General features: G+C 45.6%; 1 protein-coding gene across 1 annotated transcript in view; it reads left to right on the top strand.

Annotated features, from left to right (window-relative positions):
• The window catches only part of SORCS3 (sortilin related VPS10 domain containing receptor 3), a 689,619-nt gene that overhangs the window by 296,356 nt on the left and 371,428 nt on the right, over positions 1-21,835 (top strand). The window contains exon 4 of the mRNA XM_004700938.4: positions 15,886-15,985. Within this exon, the coding sequence (XP_004700995.2) occupies positions 15,886-15,985 (100 nt within the window). The remainder of the gene's footprint in view (positions 1-15,885; positions 15,986-21,835) is intronic.

Below are 21,835 nucleotides of genomic sequence, written 5' to 3'. Positions count from 1 at the left end.
AGTGTAAAAAAAAAAGGTGAGTCTGTTGTCCCTAGACGTTCATTTGCAAGGGCCGGCCACCTGCTGGAGGCTTCCTTTGAATATCTGTGGCAACCCCTCCATCTTCCTGGGCGCCTTTTGATAGCTTGTCGCTGACACTGTGGGAATGAGATGCGTTAACTTGTCCACAGGTGGTTATTGGAGTGTAGCTCAGCTGTTGTTTGCCTGGAATTGTGTGGGAGCAGTTTTCCCTCAGACTATGATATTATTTGTCTATCCCAGAGTCCCCCAGCATCTGACAGTGACATGGACTGATACTAGGGCTACTGGAGTTTCCCAATGATCCTGTGAAGGAGATGTTTATATTCCCAATGGCCTGATTGAAAAGCTGAGATGTAGGCAGTTAGCGTGAGGCTCCTTAGCCTGGGTGGGAGCTCAAATCAACAGGCCTTTGAAACATAACCTCTTGCTATAGGAAGGCTCTCTGAGAGTCTGTTTCTTCGACAGGTGTGTCCTGATCGAATCTGTGTGGTAGCTGCCCATTCAGCCAGAGTTCATGTTCTTGTTCTTATCTCTGACTTCATGAATGATACATGGGTGGTGGTGCTCTAAAACACGCCATAGCAGATACATGACAGTCCGCGCCCATTCCTTGCCAGATGCTTCCCCAGAACTAATGTCTGTGATCAGTTTTGGGGGTTGCCTCCAGACATTTGTTGCTGTTGTTGCATACGTGTTGGTAGTGTAGTGGGTTGCAAGTGAGGGTGCTAACCACAAGGTTTGAAACCACCAGCCACTTGGAAGGAGAAAGATGATTCCAGACTTGGAAACCGAAGTTCTCCTCCAACTGTAGGCTTATTATGATTCAGAATCGAGTTGATGGCAGTGAGTTTTTTGTTTCGGCTTATTTCTTTTTACATCAATGGACTATTAGAAATGCATTGTCTTGCTATGTATACACAGGTTATATATTTACTATAATCTTTGTATATTTTGTCTCTATATGAAATGTGTAGTTTGTATAATGAACACATTATTACTCAACTATCCTCTTCCATGTGGTAAAATGTCTTGGGAAATTTTCAGATCAATACTCACTTGTTGCTGTCAGTTCCCTTGGCATCGGCTGTGGCTCATGGCGACTCTGTGTAGAATAAAGCATCGTTGCTGTGCCACCTGGATGACTGTGGCAACCCCTGTATCATTCCATCTCATGGAGGGTTTGGGGTTGGCTGATTCTAGTAAACATGATGCTTTCCTGACCGCCTGTCCAAAGCGAGTGGCCATCTTGCCAGGCTTATTTCTAAGGAGCATTCTGCTTTTATTACTTGTTCTAAGACCAATTTGTTCATCCTTCTAGAAGCCGAAGGTTTAGTCAGTATTCTTCATCACCAAACAGTTTTGAATGAATCAGTGCTTCTGCCATCAGTACTGAGACATATTTATTCTTCTGTATATTATATGTCTGTGTGTACACCACATTTATTTCTTCAAATTATTGTCATTCCTTTATGTTCATATGAACAAGGTTGCTATGAATCATGGGAAGTCATGCCATCTTAGGGTCTGGCTCTTGATCAAGGTCAGCCTGTTTTCCTTTAGAGCAGTGGTTCTCAACCTTCTTAATGCCGTGACCCTTTCACACAGTTCCTCATGTTGTGGTGACCCCACAATCATATTATTATCATTGCTACTTCATAACTGTAATTTTGCTACTGTTATGAATCGGGAATCCCCTGTGAAAGGGTCGTTAGACCCCCAAAGGGGTCGCAACCCACAGGTTGAGAACTGATGCTTTAGAGAGCCTCTTTGCTCCTCCAATTTGTGTGGCGCAAAAGCCTTCTTGGCTGGGAGCGCTGAGATCCTTTGGTCCTCTGAATTCTAATAATGTCAAAGCTCCAGTGTCTGAACTGTGGTTTAGTGAAGTGAAGTGCCTACCCCTCTAGAAAGACCCAGGATCTTTAGCCACCCCCCACACTCCCATTGGCTTTGCTAGAGAAGGTGCCTACTGGGATGGAGCTGGTATCAGACTGGCATTGTATCTCCTGGCGTGATTCTGGTCTTTATTGTTCGCTAACCTCAATGCTCTGCATTTGGAAACCAGGGATGATTTTTCTTCAAATAGCTGGGGCAAGAAGACATTAAAAAGCAAACAAACAAACCCAGACTCACTGTCATCCACTTGATTCCTACTCTTGGGCACCCTGTAGGACACAACAGAACTTCTGTAGGATTTTAAGACTGAAACTCTTTGTGGTAGTAGAAAGTCTCATGTTTCTCCCTCAGCATGGCTAGTGGTATGACCTGCTGATCTGGCGGTTAACAGCCCCCCACAAAATCCACGACACCAGCAGGGGTCTTCCAGAAGACACAGAGATGCACTAAGTTCTCTGCCCCTTGGGCTTCTCTTTGTAAGAGTGAGGCATCAGAACACGAGAAGAGGCACCAGGAGCTTTGAGGGCTTCAGAGAAATGCCCGATCAGCCTGTGTGTGGTTTTCCTCAAGCAGAGGGTCAGATTAATACCCACTTGGAAAAATGAAGCTATTAAAAACCCTCGCTTTGGCCAGACTTCTTCAATTAATTATCTGTCTGGTCGTTTGTGGTCAAGCTGGGCCTTTGCCATCGCAAAGACACAAATGAATATGGCTTTGGCACCAGCTTTAACTTGAGGGGCAATGCAGACCAGAGGGGAGTGTCAATGGGTTTCCCTTTTCTATTAGGAAGCCCCCCCTGGGCAGCCATTGGTCTGGAGCTGCTCTGTGGAAGATGCTGACCCTGACCTTGGAATGGGTTGTGGTTCACCACACTTCGAAGCAGTTAATTGCCTGTGGACTTTGAGTGCTGACTCTCCTCAGGAAGCTCAGGGAGGTGCACTCACAGGGAATGGCCGATGGGTGCTTTCCAAGACCTGGCACTTTGAAGCATGGTGCTGTCTTTTGATGACGCAGCGGCTGGGCCATATTGTACTCTCATGGAGGAAAACCAGAGACAGGTCCCAAAGATCCTTGAATGATTTATTAGGTATTCATGTGCCTCATACCCAATTAAGTGTAAGGAGTGAAAATCAAGGAAATGCAAATAGGATGCTTGCCCTTGAGGAAAATGCAATCTAGAATATTCAGATCAGTGGTAGCCATGGGCATTTATGCAACAAGGGCTTTTCTCAGACGCTGGGCTTGGCATTTCCTACTATTCATTGAACCCTCAAAACAACAACCATGCTAACTGAGCTGAGGCCGGAAGAAGGCAAGTGTTCACACAGCTCATTCATCTAGATCTTGGTCTAATTGTTTTTGCACTAATTCCATGTTTGTTTGTTTTTTTCTGGAGGTTCATGGATAACACAAATAGGACTTGATATGCTTGATGACTAACCTAAAGGTTGGCAGTTTGACCCTATCCCCCATTGCTTTAGGAGAAAGTCCTAGAAATCCCCTTCTGTAAACAATTACAGCTAACAAAGCTATGGAGTACAGGTCTATCCCGTATCACATGAATTGGAATCCACTTAACCATAACAGATTTGGTTTGATTTTTAAATCTTCCTACTTAGAGCTATATTCTTCACTTACAGAGAAGCAAGAGATGTTTAAAATGCGATGTTAAAACAAGAAGTTAGCAATTCTTGAAAAGAGGAAAAACACAGCTCTATTGAGAGGGTAAATAGGGAGCATCTAGATGGTGTCGATGTCAGTGTGTAGGAGGGTCTGAGATGGAGTTGTGGGAAAAGGCTCCATGATTAGAGCCAGAAATCAAAAAGCAACCACCGGGACAACTGCCAAGCCACAAACTCACTACATTTGGAAATTGGAGCTAAAAACAGGCCGAGTATGATAACCTTGACTAGTGGCTTAGGAGGGTGTTTTGACCTGATATGCCGCAAGGAAGGGAAGGATGAGTTAGGAGATAAGGGACCCTGGCAGTCCCCATGGGAAGTTGTTTTAGAGGTCAACGAAGGAGAATGGGCACAAGGGCGGGGAGAGCTTTGCACTGAACTAGAGAAACGGTAGACAATAATGTTCCCCTGTTTAGGTTAAACAACAACAAAAAGGCTTATTGTTACACAGTCCCTTCCATTCATCTGTATATTGCATATGCTTATTTTTGAGCTATCATGGCCGAATTGATTAGTTTTACCAACGCTCTATAAAACCTAAAATATCCGTGGTCCGGCCCAGTATAGGAATGTTTGCGGACCCCTGAGCTAGAGGGACTCATGATTGTTAGAAAGGGGAAACCCTGAGAAAAGCCTGCTGGCGTGTGAAAACAATACCAACCAGTGAACCAGGGATCCCGGACTGATCCCATCCTGGAGGAGGTCATGGGCTGGTTCATGAGCACAGAGGAGACATGCTCCCGGTGCTTTTCAATACCAGGACTTTGAGAAGCAAATCATCAGCCCATTCCTTCCAGGTGCCTCTGGGTGGGTTCGAAATACCAACCTCTAGGTTAAGGTCATTACACACTTAACTACTTTTGTCACCCAGGCACTCCGGAGACTCAACATACGTTGTTCTGGGTTCCAACTCATATAGACTACATCCGCCTGTAAACAACAGGACACAACACTGCCTGTGCTACCTTTACAACCCTAACACAGAGTCTCGCCTTCTCTCTCTCTGACATTGCGTGGATTCGGACTCAAAGAGACCCTTCAAGACAGCGTAGAACTGCGAGTCTCAGAGACTGTAATTCTTCACAGGAATAGAAAGCCTCATCTTGTCCCCAAGGAGTGCCTTGTGGTTTCGAACTGTTGACCTTGCTCTTAGTAGCAAGGACATAACCACTATGCTACAAAAACTCCTTAGATAGATAAAAGGGGGTTTCCGAAAGTTCATGGCGCAATCCCTTTATCTTTTTAAAATAGTTTTATTGGCATAAAATTCACATATCATACAATTTAATATTAAGAAGAATTGGGCAATCATCACCCCAAATATTTCAGAACAGTTTCTTCTTTCTTGAACTCTTTGTTGTCAGCTCCACATTTCCCCTGACCTCCCCTGTCATGCCCCTCGGTAATTATGGTCTCAATTGATTCCATTTTCCCATGAACTTCCTTGAAGCCTCCTTCTATTTGCTAAGAAATGAATCAAATGGAAATTAGCAAATGACCACTCTCATTTGTGCATTTTCCTATTTGCAATTTTTTTATTCATGCTTTACTCCCTTCTTAACAAATAGTTTTCTACTATGTGCCGTGGAAGGTTTGTTTAAGAAATGAGTAAAACAAAACCAAAAATTATAGCTGGGAACAGGCACTGTCTCACTAGTTGCTTGCTAATTTTAGGCTATATCACAATGAAAGGAGTCTACTGAGAAGTAGATAAGAGAATGGCATGACAATCAAGAAGTGAAGGCTCTGTGGCTCCCTTTCCCTAAATTCTGCAGGATGGTATTCTCCTCTTACCACACTGATTCAATCTGTATGCTTAGGAAATCATCAGAGAAGCTGGACTATATGAAGACTTGGAGGAAGACTTAACAGCCTGCTGTATACAGAAGACACCACTTAGTTTGCTGATAGTGAGGAGGACTTGAAACATTTGCTGATGAAGACCAAGCAATTGTACCCTACAGTATGGAATACAACTCAATGTAAAGAAAACCACAATCCTCACATTTGGGCCAAGAGGTAACATCATGTTAAAGGGAGAAGACATTGAAGTTGTCAAGGATTTTATCTTGCTTTGATTCATACCCAATTCTCATGGAAGCAACAGTCAAGCAATCAGAGGCCACATTGCTTTGGGAAAATCTGCTCTTGAAAGTGTTGAAAAGCAAGGATGTTACTTTGAAGACTAAGGTGTTCCTGATCCAAGCCATGGTATTTTCAATGGCCTCATACGTATTTGAAAGTTGGATATTGAATAAGGAAGACTGATGTAGAATCAATGTATTTGAATTACAGTACTGGCAAGGAATATTGAAAGTACCACTAACTGTCAAAAGAATCAACAAATCTGTCTTGAGAAAAGTATTTCCAGAATAATCCGTAGAGGCAAGAATGGTGAGACCTCATTTTGTGGACTTTGGACATGTTGCCAGGAGAGACCAGTCCATAGAGAAGGCATGGTGTTTGGTGAAGTAACAGGGCAGTGAAAATGGGGAAGACCTGTGACAAGATGGACCGACACTGTGGTTGTATTGATGGGCTCAAACATAAGATTGCGTGGAGGGCACCGGGCTGAGCAATGTTTCCTTCTATTGTAGACAGAGTTGCTATGAATTGAAACCAACTCAAAGGTACCTACCAACAACAGAAACACATTTCTGCAGAACACGGGTGAAAGAAGAGGAGAGGGAAACCAGAGATGGTGGTGAATGAGGACGAGGCACTGGCTGGATAAGGAGAGTGGAGTGCCTGTCCAGTTCAGAGCATCTGGTGACTCCAGTGAGAAGGGGCAGGGGGCCTTCTGAGTACTCTCACCTCTGGTTGGAACGAGATTTTGGAGCAGGAATGTGGGGCTACAGCTCAGCTTTGCCAGGAGCCTAACTTGACTGCATTAGCTGGAATTTTTCTCTTCTGTTCTTTTACTTTTAAAATAGCAGTCCATATGCTTGTTGCCACCAGCTTCTCCCTCTGGAGCTTACTAGAGGAGAGAAAGCTTGATGGCTGGACAAAATATAAACTCCACCCACGCCTCTCCTTCTGAAATTGTCAGTGTAAGAGTGGCCCTGGGAAAATAGGCAGGCGTATAGTAGGTTGGGCTGGGGCGATGGGGCTTTTCCAGAATGTATTAGCTCCTACTGAGCTCTTTAAAAGGTCTGTTGGGATGAGACAAGAGCTAAATGAACATGTAGATGATTCTGATTAGGGATCTGGATCGTGGCATACACCCATCCTCTTCTGGGAGGTTGAAGCGGAAGGAAGCTCAGTGTGCTGTTCACAGTCCAATGCCTGGAGAATAGTATGTGTTAGGGTCTCTAGAGAAACAAAACTAGGACACTTATGATGATAGATAGATAGATAGATAGATAGATAGATAGATAGATAGATGATAGATAGATAGATAGATAGATACAGCATGAAGGAATATAACAGCTAGTTATTCCACACAGCAGTAAAGAGGGCTCAGTTCAACTCACTTCCATCGAAATGTTAATATTACTGGAAGTCCTTCAACTCACAAGGACTGCTGGGTCCAAGGTCAAGGAAGCTGACAGCTGAATCTTCCCTAGGATAATGCAGGCAGTCTGGCAACAGCCAGTAAACAGCAGGGCAGGTCACCAACAGTCAGTAGTTCAGGAGCTTAGTGAAGCAGGCCCAGTTGGGATATCGAACTCAAGCACTGCAAGCTGACAGGATCCCACAGCCTCAAGCTCAAGCGATGTAGACACCAGCAGCATGGCCAAGCAGGTCTTGAAGGGACCTCAAGCTCTAGCTACATGGTCCACCAGTTGGCCTGTCCCGCAGGTAGTGTAGCTCACAAGTTGAGGCAGAGAATGAGCTAAAGGAGCCACATACTGGTCCAATCACCAGAGAGCAAGGGAGAGAGGAGCAGGGCTTGCCGAGCCATTTATCTCTTTGCCCTCCAATCAAACTGTGACCTTATTAATCCCACATGTTTCTATTGACCAGGTTGACACAATAAACCTACCTATCACAAGTGTGAATACAGGGTGACTGGGTGTCCAGCCATGGGTGCATAGGCCCTGGAGCTAGCCGTAGAGCCAGGGAACAGGTGACCTGCAGTGACTTACAGTAATTGCAATGTAGAAACAAATGCTGACGTGGCTTCAAACGGGCTGCAATTCAGGACTCTGGAGACAGAGATGGCTGAGAGCAGAAGGGCAAGAAGCTAAGGACCAGGGCCCTACGTGTTAAGCAAGCCCAGTTACTAAACGTAGAGACTGAGGGAAGGTCTTTGGAATTGCAGTCTCCTTAGAGTCCATGTTGGGCAATAATCAGCAGAGTAGAAGCGTGTACATTTGGTGGAGCGGATTTGGATGCATAGTGGTCTCTTATTGGCAGAGTAGAACTGCCCCAGAGGGTTTTCTTGGCTGTAATCATTACAGAAGCAAGTCACTAGGTCTTTCTCGTATGGGGCTGCTGAGTGGGTTGAACGTCCAACTTTTTGGTTTTCAACTGAGTCCTTAACCATTGAAGCACTAGGGCTATGACCTCGCCATTCCCTAACACATGAAGAAGTGTTCCTGATCATTAGTCATTCCCAATGCCGTTCAGTCGGTTTCAGCTCATCGCGACTCTATAGCAGTCAGTCTGCTCAAAAGGGCTTCCGAGATTATTAATAGCTACACGGGGCAGACAGCCTCATCTTTCTCCCAGGGAGTGACTTGTGGGGGAGGGGGGGTTTGAACAGCTGGCCTTTCCATTAGCTGTCCAATGCTTAACTCATTGCACTGCTAGGTCTCTGCAGTTGCCTTTAGAATGATGCAGATCAAAGCAACATTGAGATATCATCTCACCCCAGCATTAGTAACATTCAACAAAACAGAAAACCACAAATGTTAGTAAGGGTAGGGAGATGCTAGGATCTTTATCGACTGCTGGTGGGAGTTAAAATGATGCAGCCACTCTGGAAAATGGTGTGCTGCTTCCTTCAAAAGTTGGAAATAGAGATACCATCTGATCCAGCCATCTTCTTACTAGTCTATACCCTGAAGAAATCAGGGCCCTGACAAGGATGGGCATGCATGTAGACCATGTTTTAGCAGCATTTCTCACGGTAGTAAAATGTAGGAAGCAGCCTGCTGTTGCTGCTGGGTGCTCTCGAGTCAGTTCCCATTCAAAGCAACCAAAGGAAACACTGCCCAGGGCTGCGCCTCCCTCATCGTTGTGGTCTTATGTGAGCCCATTGTTGCCACCACCATGTCATTCCATCTTGTTGAGGGTCTTCCCCTTTTTTGCTGACCCTCCGCATTACCAAGCATGGCGGCCTTTTCCAGGGCCTCATCTGTGTCTACACCACATGAGACAATGACCACGATGGCACTTATAAACAAGCCAGAGTTCAGACAGACACTGGAGTTCTGTGCACTCCCAAACATGAAGGGATGCGATGCCTGTGCAGAAGAATGCCATCGCGTGGATGATCCCAGAGTAGTACATTCGGCCGAGTCAAACTAGCCAATCACAAGAGGATCAGTCAGGTAGGAGAACAGCAAAACCGCAGAAAACTCCTCACCGAAAGAAGAATCGCTTGACATTTGCCAGGGGTAGGAAGAGAAGCGTCAATCAATAACGTGAAGATAGACACATATAACATGGGTAAAGGGAAAAGCAGCGAACAACACTGGGCGGTCAGCTCAAAGCAATCACAGCCAAGAAAGACGGTGAGAAGAGCACAAGAATGAAAGGAACAGTAAATGTCTCTACATACACAATCCTGTACTGATACTAAAAACAATTTATAGGTGGATACTTACAGACAAGCAAGCTGTATAGAAGGGGGTAGGTGAATGGGGCTATACCTACTCATGTATGAAATACTACAGAGGCTATTTCTATGTGTGTACTCCTATGTGCTGCACTTGTATCCATGTTAAAGTACAGCATACAGGGTCAAGGTGATGGAAACTTCTTAGCCATAATCAAATTTCGTGACTGAAAGAGCCACTGGCCTGGGGGCTCAGACCATAGTCTCAGGGATGATCAAGGTCAAAGGATTCACAAAGGCAGTGTTTCCCATGCTACATTGGTGAGTAGCAGCTAGCGTCTTAAAGGTGTGAAGGACCATCTAAGGTGTTCCTTGACTGGGGCAAAGAAGAGAGAAGAAAATCAAAGACATGTGGAAACTATTCATCTAAAGGACTAATGGACCACATGCGCCTCATCCTCTCTGACCCTGAGACTGGAGGAACTAGAAGGTGCCCTGCTACCACTGCTGGCCGCTCTGAAGAAATCAGAGTCCTGGAAATAGTAGGAGAAAAATATGGGAATGTATCAAAATAATAATTTTTTAAAGACCAAGCTTACTGGTCTCGTAGAGACCAGTGGAAGCCCTGTATCACTTAGTCACCCTTCGGGCCAGCCACTCCTGTGGTTCACCTTTCTGCAAACAGTAGACAGACCTGTGGAAGAGTCATGACATCAGGGAGCTGTGCACTCCTTAGGACAGCCATCCACAGGAGACCAATGGGCATCATTTGCCCAGGAACAGGCAGCAGGGACAGGGAAGAAGGATGAATGATCACCAGGAGAGGAAGTGATGAATGCGGCTCCATTGTGGGCTGGTAATCACTGTCTTGAATGTCAATGTGGATGCATTGTTGAACAGAAAACCAATCTGCTCCTATGAATTGTCACCCAAATCACAATAAAAATTGAACAAAAAGATATCACATAACAGTATTTTCTTTACAAGAATTTCTTGTTCATCGGAGTGTTGTTTATAGTCCACAGACTTAAATGCATTACCATTGAGTTGATCAGTCTCATAGTGACCCTAAAGGACTGGGTAGAGCTGCCCCTGTGCATTTCTGAGATTGGAACTCTTTACGGGAGTAGAAAGTCTCTTCTTTCTCCCTCAGAGAGGCTGGTAGTTTTGAACTGCTGACCTTGCCAGAAGCAGCCCAGCATGTAACCACTAAAAAATACCAGTGGTTGAAAACATAAATAATGTTTCATTCCCAGGCCAAAATGCTATATGGCGTTAGGTCATTCAATATGAATTAATCTAAAAAGCTGCAGGCTGGGTCAAGCAAGCAAGTTGCAGAATGCGGAAGACAGAGCCTTCATGACAGCATTTAATCAAGGAAGCAAACAAGCAAACAAACAAACCAATCTACTCACTGCCACCAAGTAGTTTCCAACTGTATAGCGACCTGTAAATGTGAATGACATGAAAAAGATCTCTTACATGCTATTTCTGTACACAAACACTTTTTGAATCTAATAGTGGAGCTGAGTGGTATGTCATTCTGATTTCTGAGTGTTGGAAATAATTCATAAAGAAAGAATGAGAGAAAAGCAGGACACACACACACACACACACACACATAGAGCGAGGGTGGCTGGAGCCAAGGCCCAGAAGTTGGATGCCCCGGAGGCATACCTGGCTCTCTTGTTGCCTTAATGTTTAACTGTATGGACCGAGCAATTTCAAATGCCACAAATCACCTCCAAGTGACTCCAAGCTGTCTGGAGTTGCTAGGTAGGGATATGGCTAGCATTCTTCCTAAAATGAGTTCTACAGGCACAGCTGCCTCTGGCAATGGGGCCGAGAACTCCCTGCCATCTGACCCTCTCCTCAGGCAAAAGGGGGCCTCCGAACAGTGGCCTGGCCCTTGTACAGGGTCCGTGCTGGTGAGGACAAGCACAAGGGCACCTTTGGTTCTAAAGGCTCAAAGCTTCCACGAGATGTCTTCAGTGAGCTTGGCTGGTTTCTGTCCACCTGAATGAGCAGAGACTGCCTGAGGCATAGGGGAGGCTGGACTTGGAGAGGTCCCCTTTCCTGGGAAGTCCCTGTGCTCAGCAGTCAATTTGCCAAATAACAAAGTCAGTGTGCTGCTTTCTGGCAGCCTGGAGAACGAGAGACTGCGCATGAGCTTAAGTGTACTGCCTTTGATGAGGACGATTTAGATTCTGGAAGGAAGTTTGCTATGCCATCAGTCACACTGGGAGCCCAGAGAGTTTAGCTCTTACAAGTAGGAGATTTGCTATATATAGTGTGAGGAATGGTGCTAGTTGGAAAAACAACCGAACACTGTGTTGGTGGGATAATAACCTTTAAGGTCCAGGCGGTGTCTTACGGATTTTCTGAATTAAGCTTCTTGTGCTAATGGTGGAACGGGTTGTAGCGAAGGAGCTTTCCCAAGAACCAGTTTGCGGCTGTTTCAGAATCAGTTCTGGCATCTAGATTGCTAGAGTCTGAGTTCAGTGGGCTTTTCTCACTCTGTGCCGCCTGTGTACCTTCAGGAGTGTAGAGCCAACGGGAGATTTATTCTGTAGCATGCTTTAATGAGATTGCTAACAATAGGCAACTAACAGTCTTTAGAGATCACAGCCTATCGCCGACACTTCCTGAGTAGGAGAGAGGCTGGGATGTTTGACCACTTAAGCTTTACTTTTTGGACAAGTAACTTTAGATAGCTGTCCCTGGGACCAAACCCCAAACCAAAGCTCACTGCCAGAGTCAATTCTGCCTCATAGAGCCTCTATACGACAGAGGAGAACTACCCCTGTGGATTTCCAAGACTGAAACTCTTTATGAGAGTAAAAAGCCTCGTCTTTCTCTCGTGGAGCGGCTGTTGAGTTTGAACTGTAGACCCTGTGGTTAGCAGCCCAACGCAGAGCCCCTATGGAACCGATATTGCTAAACCTTACCAGTCTAGAATCTGCACCAGTTGTGGCAGTAGCCAAAGGATTCAATATGTTTTCTAGAGTTGGGAGCAATTATGATGGAACAGGACAAGGCAGTGTTACCCTCTCTTGTACATAGGGTCTCCAAGTCAGAACCATTTCAATGGCACCTAACAACTACAACAACAACAACGTTGGGTTGAGTTGTCTTCAGTTGCCACTAGAGGTTCACAGTTAGTCAAGAATTGTCCGTTGATCTGAGCATGCTCATCATTCATTCTCACAGACACCAGAGAAGCAGAACAATACAAACATCTGTGGATTCAGCACTTGCTTTGTCTGAGATATCATGCAAGATACTTGAGGCTGTTATAAAAAGTGGTTCTTCCCCTTAGAAAGTTACAATCCAGGACGCAACCCCTGAATAATAGAGTGGCTAAAACAATAGGATAAGAGCTAAGATAGAAACTCGTATAAAATGCTGTGAACATCCAAAGGGCCTTGTGATTAATTTCCTCCTGGGAAGGTGGAAGGAACGTAATGCTATGGGAGCTGGAGAGGAGCTTCCCAAGTGGAGGAAACAGAGCAAGGAGAACTGAGGCAAAGGAAATGTTTTGTGCAGCTGTGCAGGGCAGGGAAAATGCTGAGCAGGTTCAGAAAATATAGGGTGGCTAGAGAGAAAGAGGCAAGGAAGGAAGTAGCTGAAAAGCAGTCCAATAAGGAGGATGAAGCTAGATTTTTATCAGATGAAGCTTGGAAGGTGTAGGTATTGGATAAGGACAACCATGGAGTGATGTAGATCGACTTGGGTGGTAGAAATCTAACCTAAAAGCTGCAATGATGAGGGTTGGAGGAAACACAGAGGATTTGGGAAAGATTAGAGGAAGCGCATCCAGCTGGTATAAAACTGATGGAGCTTGAGCTAAATCTTGGAGTGGGTGTGGGAGAGAGACCAAGAATCTAAATAATTGAAGATAGAATTGTTAAGACTTGGCTATGGGACTAGATCTAGAGATAAAGGCAAAGAGAGTGTGCTTCTGGCTTTCCTAGCTAAAGTAGATTGGAGACAAGAGAAGTCAGATTGGAAGGACTGATTAAATAAGTTTCCGCAAGCGATGACCAAGTGGCACCCGTAGCTCGAGCAGGATGTGAACTACTGATGTTTGTCCAATCGGTGAACACACTGTATAAAGTTACATGCAATGCCTCGGTTTGCACTCGTGGGGAACAAAGTGGGCCCCTTTTAGTTTAATGTTATTTATTTACTTTTCAGTATACCTGGCTTCTTTTTAGGAGGTTTGGCATCTGTTATGTATTTGCAGACCCATAAACCCCTGGTGAGATGAAATGATTCCCATTGTTCATTTAAGGAATGGCTTACTTAATATGCATAGTCATGCTGAAGGGAGCTACAGATCTAGGAATCAAATGGAGATCTTGCTTGTTCAAATTCTGCTCACTATAGTGGTCTTTGAAGTTCCTTCTCCTTGAGGAGCTTACATTGTGGTTGGCAAGACAGAAAGAACATCAAGAAATTAAGCACGACAATATCAAAAGCATTCAAAAAGATGCTTGGGTGTGTGTGCCTTGAGGGACAGGATTGGGACAGCCTCTCCTCCATTAGAGAAGAGAGGTTAATAGTGGGAGACAGGAGGGCTGGTGAAGGCAATTCCGAAGAAGGAAGGAGGGGGATGGAAGGGGTATTTAACCTGGGGCTGGGACAGAAGCATTTTTTTTTGGTTTACGATGGGTAGTGGGGATAATTCTGAGAAACAGTTTTGCCTCACAGTTTGTAAAGCTAAGCTGTGGACGAAGGCAGGAGCAACTTAGGGCTAGAATGTAGCTAAGAGCTCAAAGAAAAGGCAGGGGCAGGTGCCTACTAGGGCACCTTGATGCCAAAGACAAAGGGAGACTCAGAGGCGGGGTTGAGCACTGAGACTTGAACTTGCATGGGGGAGAGTGAGGCCAGTTGAGCACAGAGAAAGGAAGCTGACCTCTTGTTCCTGCTAAGCCTGAGTGGGAGAAGTCAAAGGGTCCAGCTCAGGAGGATCATGGCAGAAAGAGGGGCCAAGAACCAGAGGTTAATGCAGGTCTTAAAAGGGAGGAAGGCATGGGGGGGCCCCCTTGGGGGCTCTAGATGAACATTATGGCACAGAGGTTGGCTACTTGAACCACACTGTTTGGCACTCTCCCTCCCTTCACCGCTGAGATGGAAAGAAAGGAACTAATGAGTCTCTGAGCTCTGGTGGTTTGTGCACAGGTTAAAGGGGAAAGAATGTTCCTGTGGAGTTGATCCTGATTCTGGATGCATCCCAGTAGAGCTAGACTCCAGTCCATTTTTAATGGCTGATTTTGCTCAGGAGTAGATCCCCACCACTTTCTTTCGAGCTGTCAGTGGGTGCGCTTGAACGTCTGGCCTTCTGATTGGTAGTCATGTGTCTCACCTGTTTTTGCTGCTCAGATGCTCTGCGCACAGGTCAGGCCTATGGAAATGAGGTCCAAAGGAGGAGCAGGTGACCATTGGGATTCTTGGAATAATGGACTCTTGGGAGCAGTTCAATATGGCCTTTCACCCTAAATATACAGTTGTCTCCGTGGAAAGCACCATTCCCTCTACAGTGGGATGTTGTCAGGCCATTGGATCCCATGGACTGTTGGGTGGTAGCAGCACTTCCTACTCCTCTCAGGGGACCTTGCCTTGCATTCCAAGGAGGCAACATGAACTTGGTTTCACCTCAATGGCCTTGAGAAAATGGCCTTTCTCCCTGTGATTTTGTGTTAGTCCAGGTTGACTAGAGAAACAAATCCAGGGACACTCGTGTGTATGAGAGACAGCTTTATATTAAAGAGGAATATTATATTAAGAAAACATCCCAGCCTAGTCCAGATTGAGTCCATAAGTCTGATATTAGCCCATATGTCCATACCAGTTTATAGCTTCCTCTTCAGACTCACGCAACACATGCAATGATGCTAAATACAGGAAGATCACAGGCCAGTGGGTGGAAAGTCTTGTTGATCCAGTGGCATCTCCAGGTCTCTGGATGCCTTCAGAGGGGCTCCATGGGACTCTTCAACAGGAATGTGAAGCAGAGAGAGACTGTGTGTCCCACCTCCAGGGAGGAAGACAGGAGATCCCAGAATCCTCAGGAGAAGGCCACGCCCACACAGAGGCATCATTGGCTATGGCCTGATTGACAGGCCAGACTCCACCCCTTCACTCAAGTTGAAAGAGATGATATAACTGCCACAGGTTTCCACACACACCCCCGTTCTAGAGGGTCCACGGGAGGGAGCCCAGTCCCTCTCAGAGCACAAGCCACAGGGGAGGCAGGCCCTCCGAAGCGGCTCCTCTCCCCACTCAGCTTCACAAAGGGCAGGAAAGTAGGGCTCTGAGAAAGGCCAGGAGCAAGGGGCTTGAGCTCAGGTAGTAAGCAGATGCATTAGTCTAATTGCTCTTCTAAAATTAATGGGCCTTTTTTAATCTCTGAAGAACACTTTTAAGCACTCATGTGATTTGGGAACAAAGGTGCAGGTAGGGCAGGTGGGGGGAACCTGGCTCCCCTTTAAACACAATCCCCCATTTGGTAAAACAATCTTCCCCCCTTTTTTTCCCTTCTCTCTTTCTCTCTACTTGCAGGTCAACGGATTACGGCACCACCTATGAAAAGCTGAATGACAAAGTGGGTTTGAAGACAGTCCTCAGTTACCTCTACGTCAATCCCACCAACAAAAGGAAGGTAGGAGGAGGGTCCGAAAGTCCTGAACACTCCCTGTAGGGGAGGCGGGCGGTCAGGCCCAGGAGTTCAGAGAAAACCCAGGAGCCATGGGATCCCTTACAGAGTGCCTGTTTTAATGCCAGATGCTCTCTGGCATTCACAGACAATGCCTGCAATTTTCATAACAGCCTTTATTGGAGTAGTGATATAGCAGCAGCAGTAGTAGAACTTGGTAACTATCTAAGGACTTCCCCTGCGACAGAAACTGCTAAGTGCCTTACATCTCACAATGTGCATTTATTCTCACAATGACTCTGTGGGGGTAGCAAAGAGTATTGTCCTCACTCTACAGATGAATAAACTCAAGTTCAAAGAGATCCATTGTCTACCTTTAAGTAAGTAACCAATCTGGATTTGAGTGGAGTCTCCGGACATCCTCTCTCGTAGGCCTATGCTCTTTGTAAAACCTTATTCATATAGAGTCTGTTTCTGCTGAGAGAAGAAAGGGCGGCCCCTGGACGCTACTGCTCAATCCTCAGCAGGATTGAGGACCAGGAGGGTGCAGGCCCCCACTGGCCCCTCTCCTGCTCTGTCTTTCCCCTTGACTTAACAGCTAGGAGGTGAGGGAAACCATATGGCAAACCTTGGTCTGGTGACCTTCTTGTGGCTTGGGGCCTGGATTCCAGGACGTGATGTGGCGTTTTACAACACGTTTAATAACACATTGGCTTGAGGAGCCCTGGTGGCATAGTGGGTACGAATTGGGCTGCTAACCACAAATGAGCAGTTTGAAACCACTAGCCAGCTGCTGGGGAGAAAACGGGGCTTTCTGTTCCCTTAAAGAGTCAGTTTTGGGAACCCACAGGGACAGTTCTACCCTGTCCTATAGGGTCACTATGTGTCAGCATCTATCTGATGGCAGTGAGTGCGGTGATTTGGTTTGGTGTTAACTTTAGGGAGATGTGATCTTTCTGCTGGAGATTTGAGCCATCCTGGTTCAGATAAACACACTAGGGAGCTAAAGGCCCTCTTGCAGTCTGAAAATAGCATTCCCCAAAACCTCCTCTTGCCATCTGATTTACAGTCACCCTAGGTTTTGCAAAGCTTTCTTTCAGCTAGGTAAATTTGAAGGGGTATACTCCAAACCAGGGTGCAGATGCCCTGGATTCCAACTTGATGGAGTCCGAATGGTGACTTAGAAGGATGATTGTTTATGCTTCTCAAAGCAAAAAGGAGTGGCCCTGCTCAGGGGAGCAGCTTAGAGTAGTAGTGCCCCAGCCCATTCTTCTCCTGATGCCTCCAGGACCTCCCTCTGCCCCAGCAAAGGCAGGAAGCAGAATCCGTGGCTCCTGCTTCCGGCTTGGTGGCGGATGGCCAGACGGTCCAAGTGGCTCCAGCGGTCCTCAAACCCTGAGCATGTCTACCAGGCAAGTGGCAAATCTGTGATGATCCGGAAGGCTGTTCGGGCGCCTGTTCACTGGCTTTTGCTGAGTAGTCTCTCTTCTCTTTGTCCCGGTCAATTGCGATTTTTTACATTTCCAATATCATTATTTGAATTATTGGATGTTAGTGCTGGAAGCGATCATCGGTTTCATTTGTCAGACAGTCATTAATCGATTTTGAACTGCAACTCCTGTGCAAATGTGATGAGAGCCCTAGACCTCCACTCTAGAAACATGCCCCTGCTCACCAAATATTGAAAACAAGATTGAGGGATCTGTGAGCCCCCTGAAACCAACCCATCCATGGACCCCAAGCTGTCCATGGACTCTCAGGTAAGAACACGGCGGACCTATCGACTGTGCCATGTGTACCCGCAGAGGAGGAAACTGAAGCCCAAAGTGAAGGGGCTTAACCAAGGAGACACCTGAGTTAGAAAAAGGAGGCCAGGTAGAATGTAGGGCTCTTGAGTCTCAGACCAGATCTCTGGTCTTTTGCCTCTGCCTCTTTTCTTCTTCTGCAATTGTACTGCAAGGTTTCGAGGTGCACAGTTAACTCTTGAGTGTGAGACTCGGAGCAGTTGCTTCATGACCTGGAACTAAAGGTTCCTGAGGATGTTGAGTACCACCAAGTGTGTCGCCACTCAGTGTGGCCCCGTGTGTAGCAAGAAACAGCACTGCCCGGTCTTGGGCCTTCTGGACAGTGGTGTTATGTTTGAGCCCATTGTGGCGTCTTCGGTGTGGATCCATCTCATTAAGCATTTTCTTCTTTTGTGTTGACCCAGGTTGTCCTCCATGGATCAGTCCCTCCTCAGAACCTGGACAAAGTACATAAGGCAAAGTGTTGCCATCCTCCCTTCCAAGGAACATTTTCTTATACTTTTTCCAAGATAGATTTTTTTTTCATTCTTTGGTAGTCCATGGTATATTTAATATTCTTTGCCAACACCACAATTCAAAGACATTAATTTTTTGGTCTTTTTTATTCCTTGTCCAGGTTTCATATGCATATGAGGGGATTGAATGTATCAGGATTTGGGTGGGTCAGGTGTACCTTTGTTTCAAAGCGACGACTTTGCTTTTTGAGATTTTAAAGAGATCTTCTGTAGCAGATTTTCCCAATCCAATAAGTAAAGATTTCTTGACTGCTGATTCCAGGGGCATTTATTGCAGGGCCAAGTAAAATGAAATCTTTCACCACTTGAATCTTTTTTCTTTGTTTATGAGGATGTTGCTTATTGGTCCAATTGTGAGTGTTTGTGGTTTATCAAAGTTTTTAAAAATAATTCTGTTGTGCCATATGCTAAGGCCTCTAGTCTCTGGTCTCCATCAGTAAGTGTTTTAAATCCTCCTCACTTTGAGCAAATGAGGATGCACCATTCACACATCACAGGTTTAATTTTCCTCTCACCCTTTTGTAGCACCCTTTTTCATGCAGCCCAGCTTCTTGGGCTATTTGCTCAGCATGCAGATCTAGTAAAGAGGGTTGTGTTAGTCTGAGTAGACTAGAGAAACAAATCCATAGAAACTCATATGTGCATAAGAGAGAGTTTTATATAAAGGGTAATTGTACATTAGGAAAGCATCCCAACCCAGTCCACTCCAAGCCCATAAGCCTGCTATTAGCCCATATGTCCCATAGTGATCTATAATGTCCTCTTCAGACTCACAAAACACATGCAATAATGCCAAATGCAGAATGATCACAGGCCAGTGGCTGGAAAGTCTCTGGAGCCAGTGGCAGTGTAAGCATCTCAGCGCTGGCAGGGGTCTCCACGTGGCTTCTCCAGCTAAGGGCACTAGGTAGTTCCATGTGTCTTGTCAGTTGAGTGTCTCCAAGGGAGTGAGTAGAGAGCGAGAGGTTTCTCCTGCCACCCAGGAGGAAAATTCCAGAGTTCCCAGAATTCTCAGGAGAAGTCCATGCCCACACAGAGGCCTCATTAGTTATATCTTGATTGACAGGCCAGACTCCACCCCTTCACTCCTAATCCTCTCAAATGGACACCAGATGATGTAACTACCACAATGGGGAAAGAAAGGACACAACCCTGATACATACCTCTTTTGATCTTAAACCACCTCTGGGCCACAACAGAACTCAACATATTTCCATGCAGACGGTAGATCAGAAATATTTGTTAGGATTTTCCAAAGGGATGTATGGAAGGTAGTACCTGCTTGCATCTAGCTTGCTATTTATTTGTCACTTGTGTTTCTTTATGGACGCTATCACAACAATGTCTCTGTGGTCTTTTCCTCTTCTTCTCCCCTCCTAACGATTTTCTCTCCTCTTAGTATAATTTGTCCCTGGGCAGTACAAATAGTTAACATGTTGGACTATAGGCAGTTTGAGACCAAATAGTTGGAAGACAGTCTTGATATTCTACTTGAGGAAAATTCACCACTAAAGACCATGAGGACCACTTTCTACTCCGACACATCTCTGGTTGCTATGAGTCAGGACGACCACCATTAGCTGGCCAGTGGACATGGGATGCTACAGATTGGCTGGTACCAAAAATCCTTCTCCTCCATGAAACTGGATATCGGGATCCAGATGCCCACAGGTGGAAACTCTTAAAATCCAAACAAACAAAACCCAGTGTAATTGTACTTGGTGTTGCCATGAGGATGAACAGTGACTTTATTGTTTTGCTGTCTTCTCAAGCTTTATTATAAAAGTGTGCCCATTTTATACTGGAAAGCCTTCTGTGTCTATGGTTTAAAGGTGAGTTTGCTAAGCTTAATGGAGAAAAAGTATGGAAGTCTTGATAGCTTTTTTTAATCATTATTTGGTAAGTTTGTTGAATGATGATAAACCAGGCACCAGAATGAAAGGATTGCTGGTGCAATAAAATCTTTAAAAAATCCAAATCAACTTCCCAGTCATTGAGTTCATTCTGACTCACAGCAGCCCCATAGTAGGACAGGGCGGAGCCTCCCCTGTGCATTTCCAAGACTGTCACTCTCCTGTGGAGCGGCTGGTGGTTTCGAATTGCTGAGCTTGTGGTTAGCATCTCAACTTCTAAGCCCTGTGCCACCAGGGGCTCCTTCAGCAGCAACTGGAAGGGGCAGTTTAGGAGTGAGGGAGCCAGAGGGTGGCTTCCAGCAGAGGTCGGAGGGATAAACCCAACATAATGGCGGGGTTTGGAGAGCACAGCATACAGATGCCACCGCTGTTCTTCCTGTCCCAGAGGTGACTCCTGGGCCAGGCTCTGTCTGGGGCAATTTCTCACCGGAATCAAGCTTCCACCATAGAGAAGAGTTAGCCCGATTGTCCCTGTCTTCGTGGAGACACACCATCAAAGTACAGTTAACTCCCACCAAGGAGGCACTGCCAGCCAGAAAGTTGAAAGGGCAGACACGTGCTTTGCTCTGATTGGAGAAAGAGAAATGACTAATCTAGGCTCATACCTTCTAGGGTTTCGATTTGTGAAAACAGCCAGAAGAGTTCATGTTTCCAAGCGGCTCCTATGGTCCTCAAGTGCTTTCTGAATCAGCCAAGGAAAGATGAGATTAGATCCTGTCTTATTTTATCGATAAGTGCATTTGCTTATATTCTGAGCCTCTAGATGTTGATGATTCATGCATTGTAACTCTCTCTTAACCTCAAGCACAATGTCCCATTTCCTAGAACTCCCTAGTCTCCAGTTTTTTAGGCAGAATGGAAGTTAAGTGTAAATGAAAGTCCTCTCTCATGTATGTCTTTGCTGGTCCAGTGGTTGGGTTTACTGTATGACTTTGCAATGCGTGGTTTTATTTGGTCTCGGTTTGCTTCTTGAATCGGTCTTGAAGTTTCCACCTGTGGGCATCTGAATCCCGATATCCAGTTGTACGGAGAAGAAGGATTTTGGGTACCAGCCAATCTGTAGCGTCCTCTGTCCACTGGTCAGCTAATGGCAGTCGTCTCCAGCAGATTTTGCAGTTAACGTTGAGGAAGCACTTGCATTTCCCCTAATGAGTTATTTATTTAACAGATGGCTGCTGCTTTCCTGGGAGGCGATGAATACATCAGATGCGATCTGTTGCCCCTAGCAAAACAGTAAATTGTGCTTTTATTTATATAGTGGCTCCCAGAACTAATTGCAGATATTTTTAAATGAGTTTTTGACAACCTCAAATTTCCTCGTGCAGAGAGCTAAGAAGCCGTGAAGTTGAAGGTTGTTGTTAGTAGGTGTGGTTGAGCCCATTCTGATTCCATGAGATAGTAGCTCTGTCTCATTGGCTTTCCTAGACAGATCGGCAGGCCTTTTCTCACTAACAAGTCTCTTGAGTTTGAACTATCAACCTTTCTGTTAGCAAGCTGAGTGCATACTCACTGTGCCTCCAATGCACACCCAACCCGAAGGTCTTAACACCTCTCCGTTGTCCTTAAGTGGATTCCAACTCATAGTGACTCTCCAGGACAGATGAGAACTGCCCCGGGGGGTTT

Source organism: Echinops telfairi, unplaced genomic scaffold (assembly GCF_000313985.2).
Source record: "Echinops telfairi isolate 266 unplaced genomic scaffold, ASM31398v2 ScPeMD7_70;HRSCAF=299, whole genome shotgun sequence".
NCBI classification, from domain to species: domain Eukaryota; kingdom Metazoa; phylum Chordata; class Mammalia; order Afrosoricida; family Tenrecidae; genus Echinops; species Echinops telfairi.
Note: the sequence above shows the minus strand (reverse complement) of the source record. Positions and strands in the feature narration are given on the sequence as shown.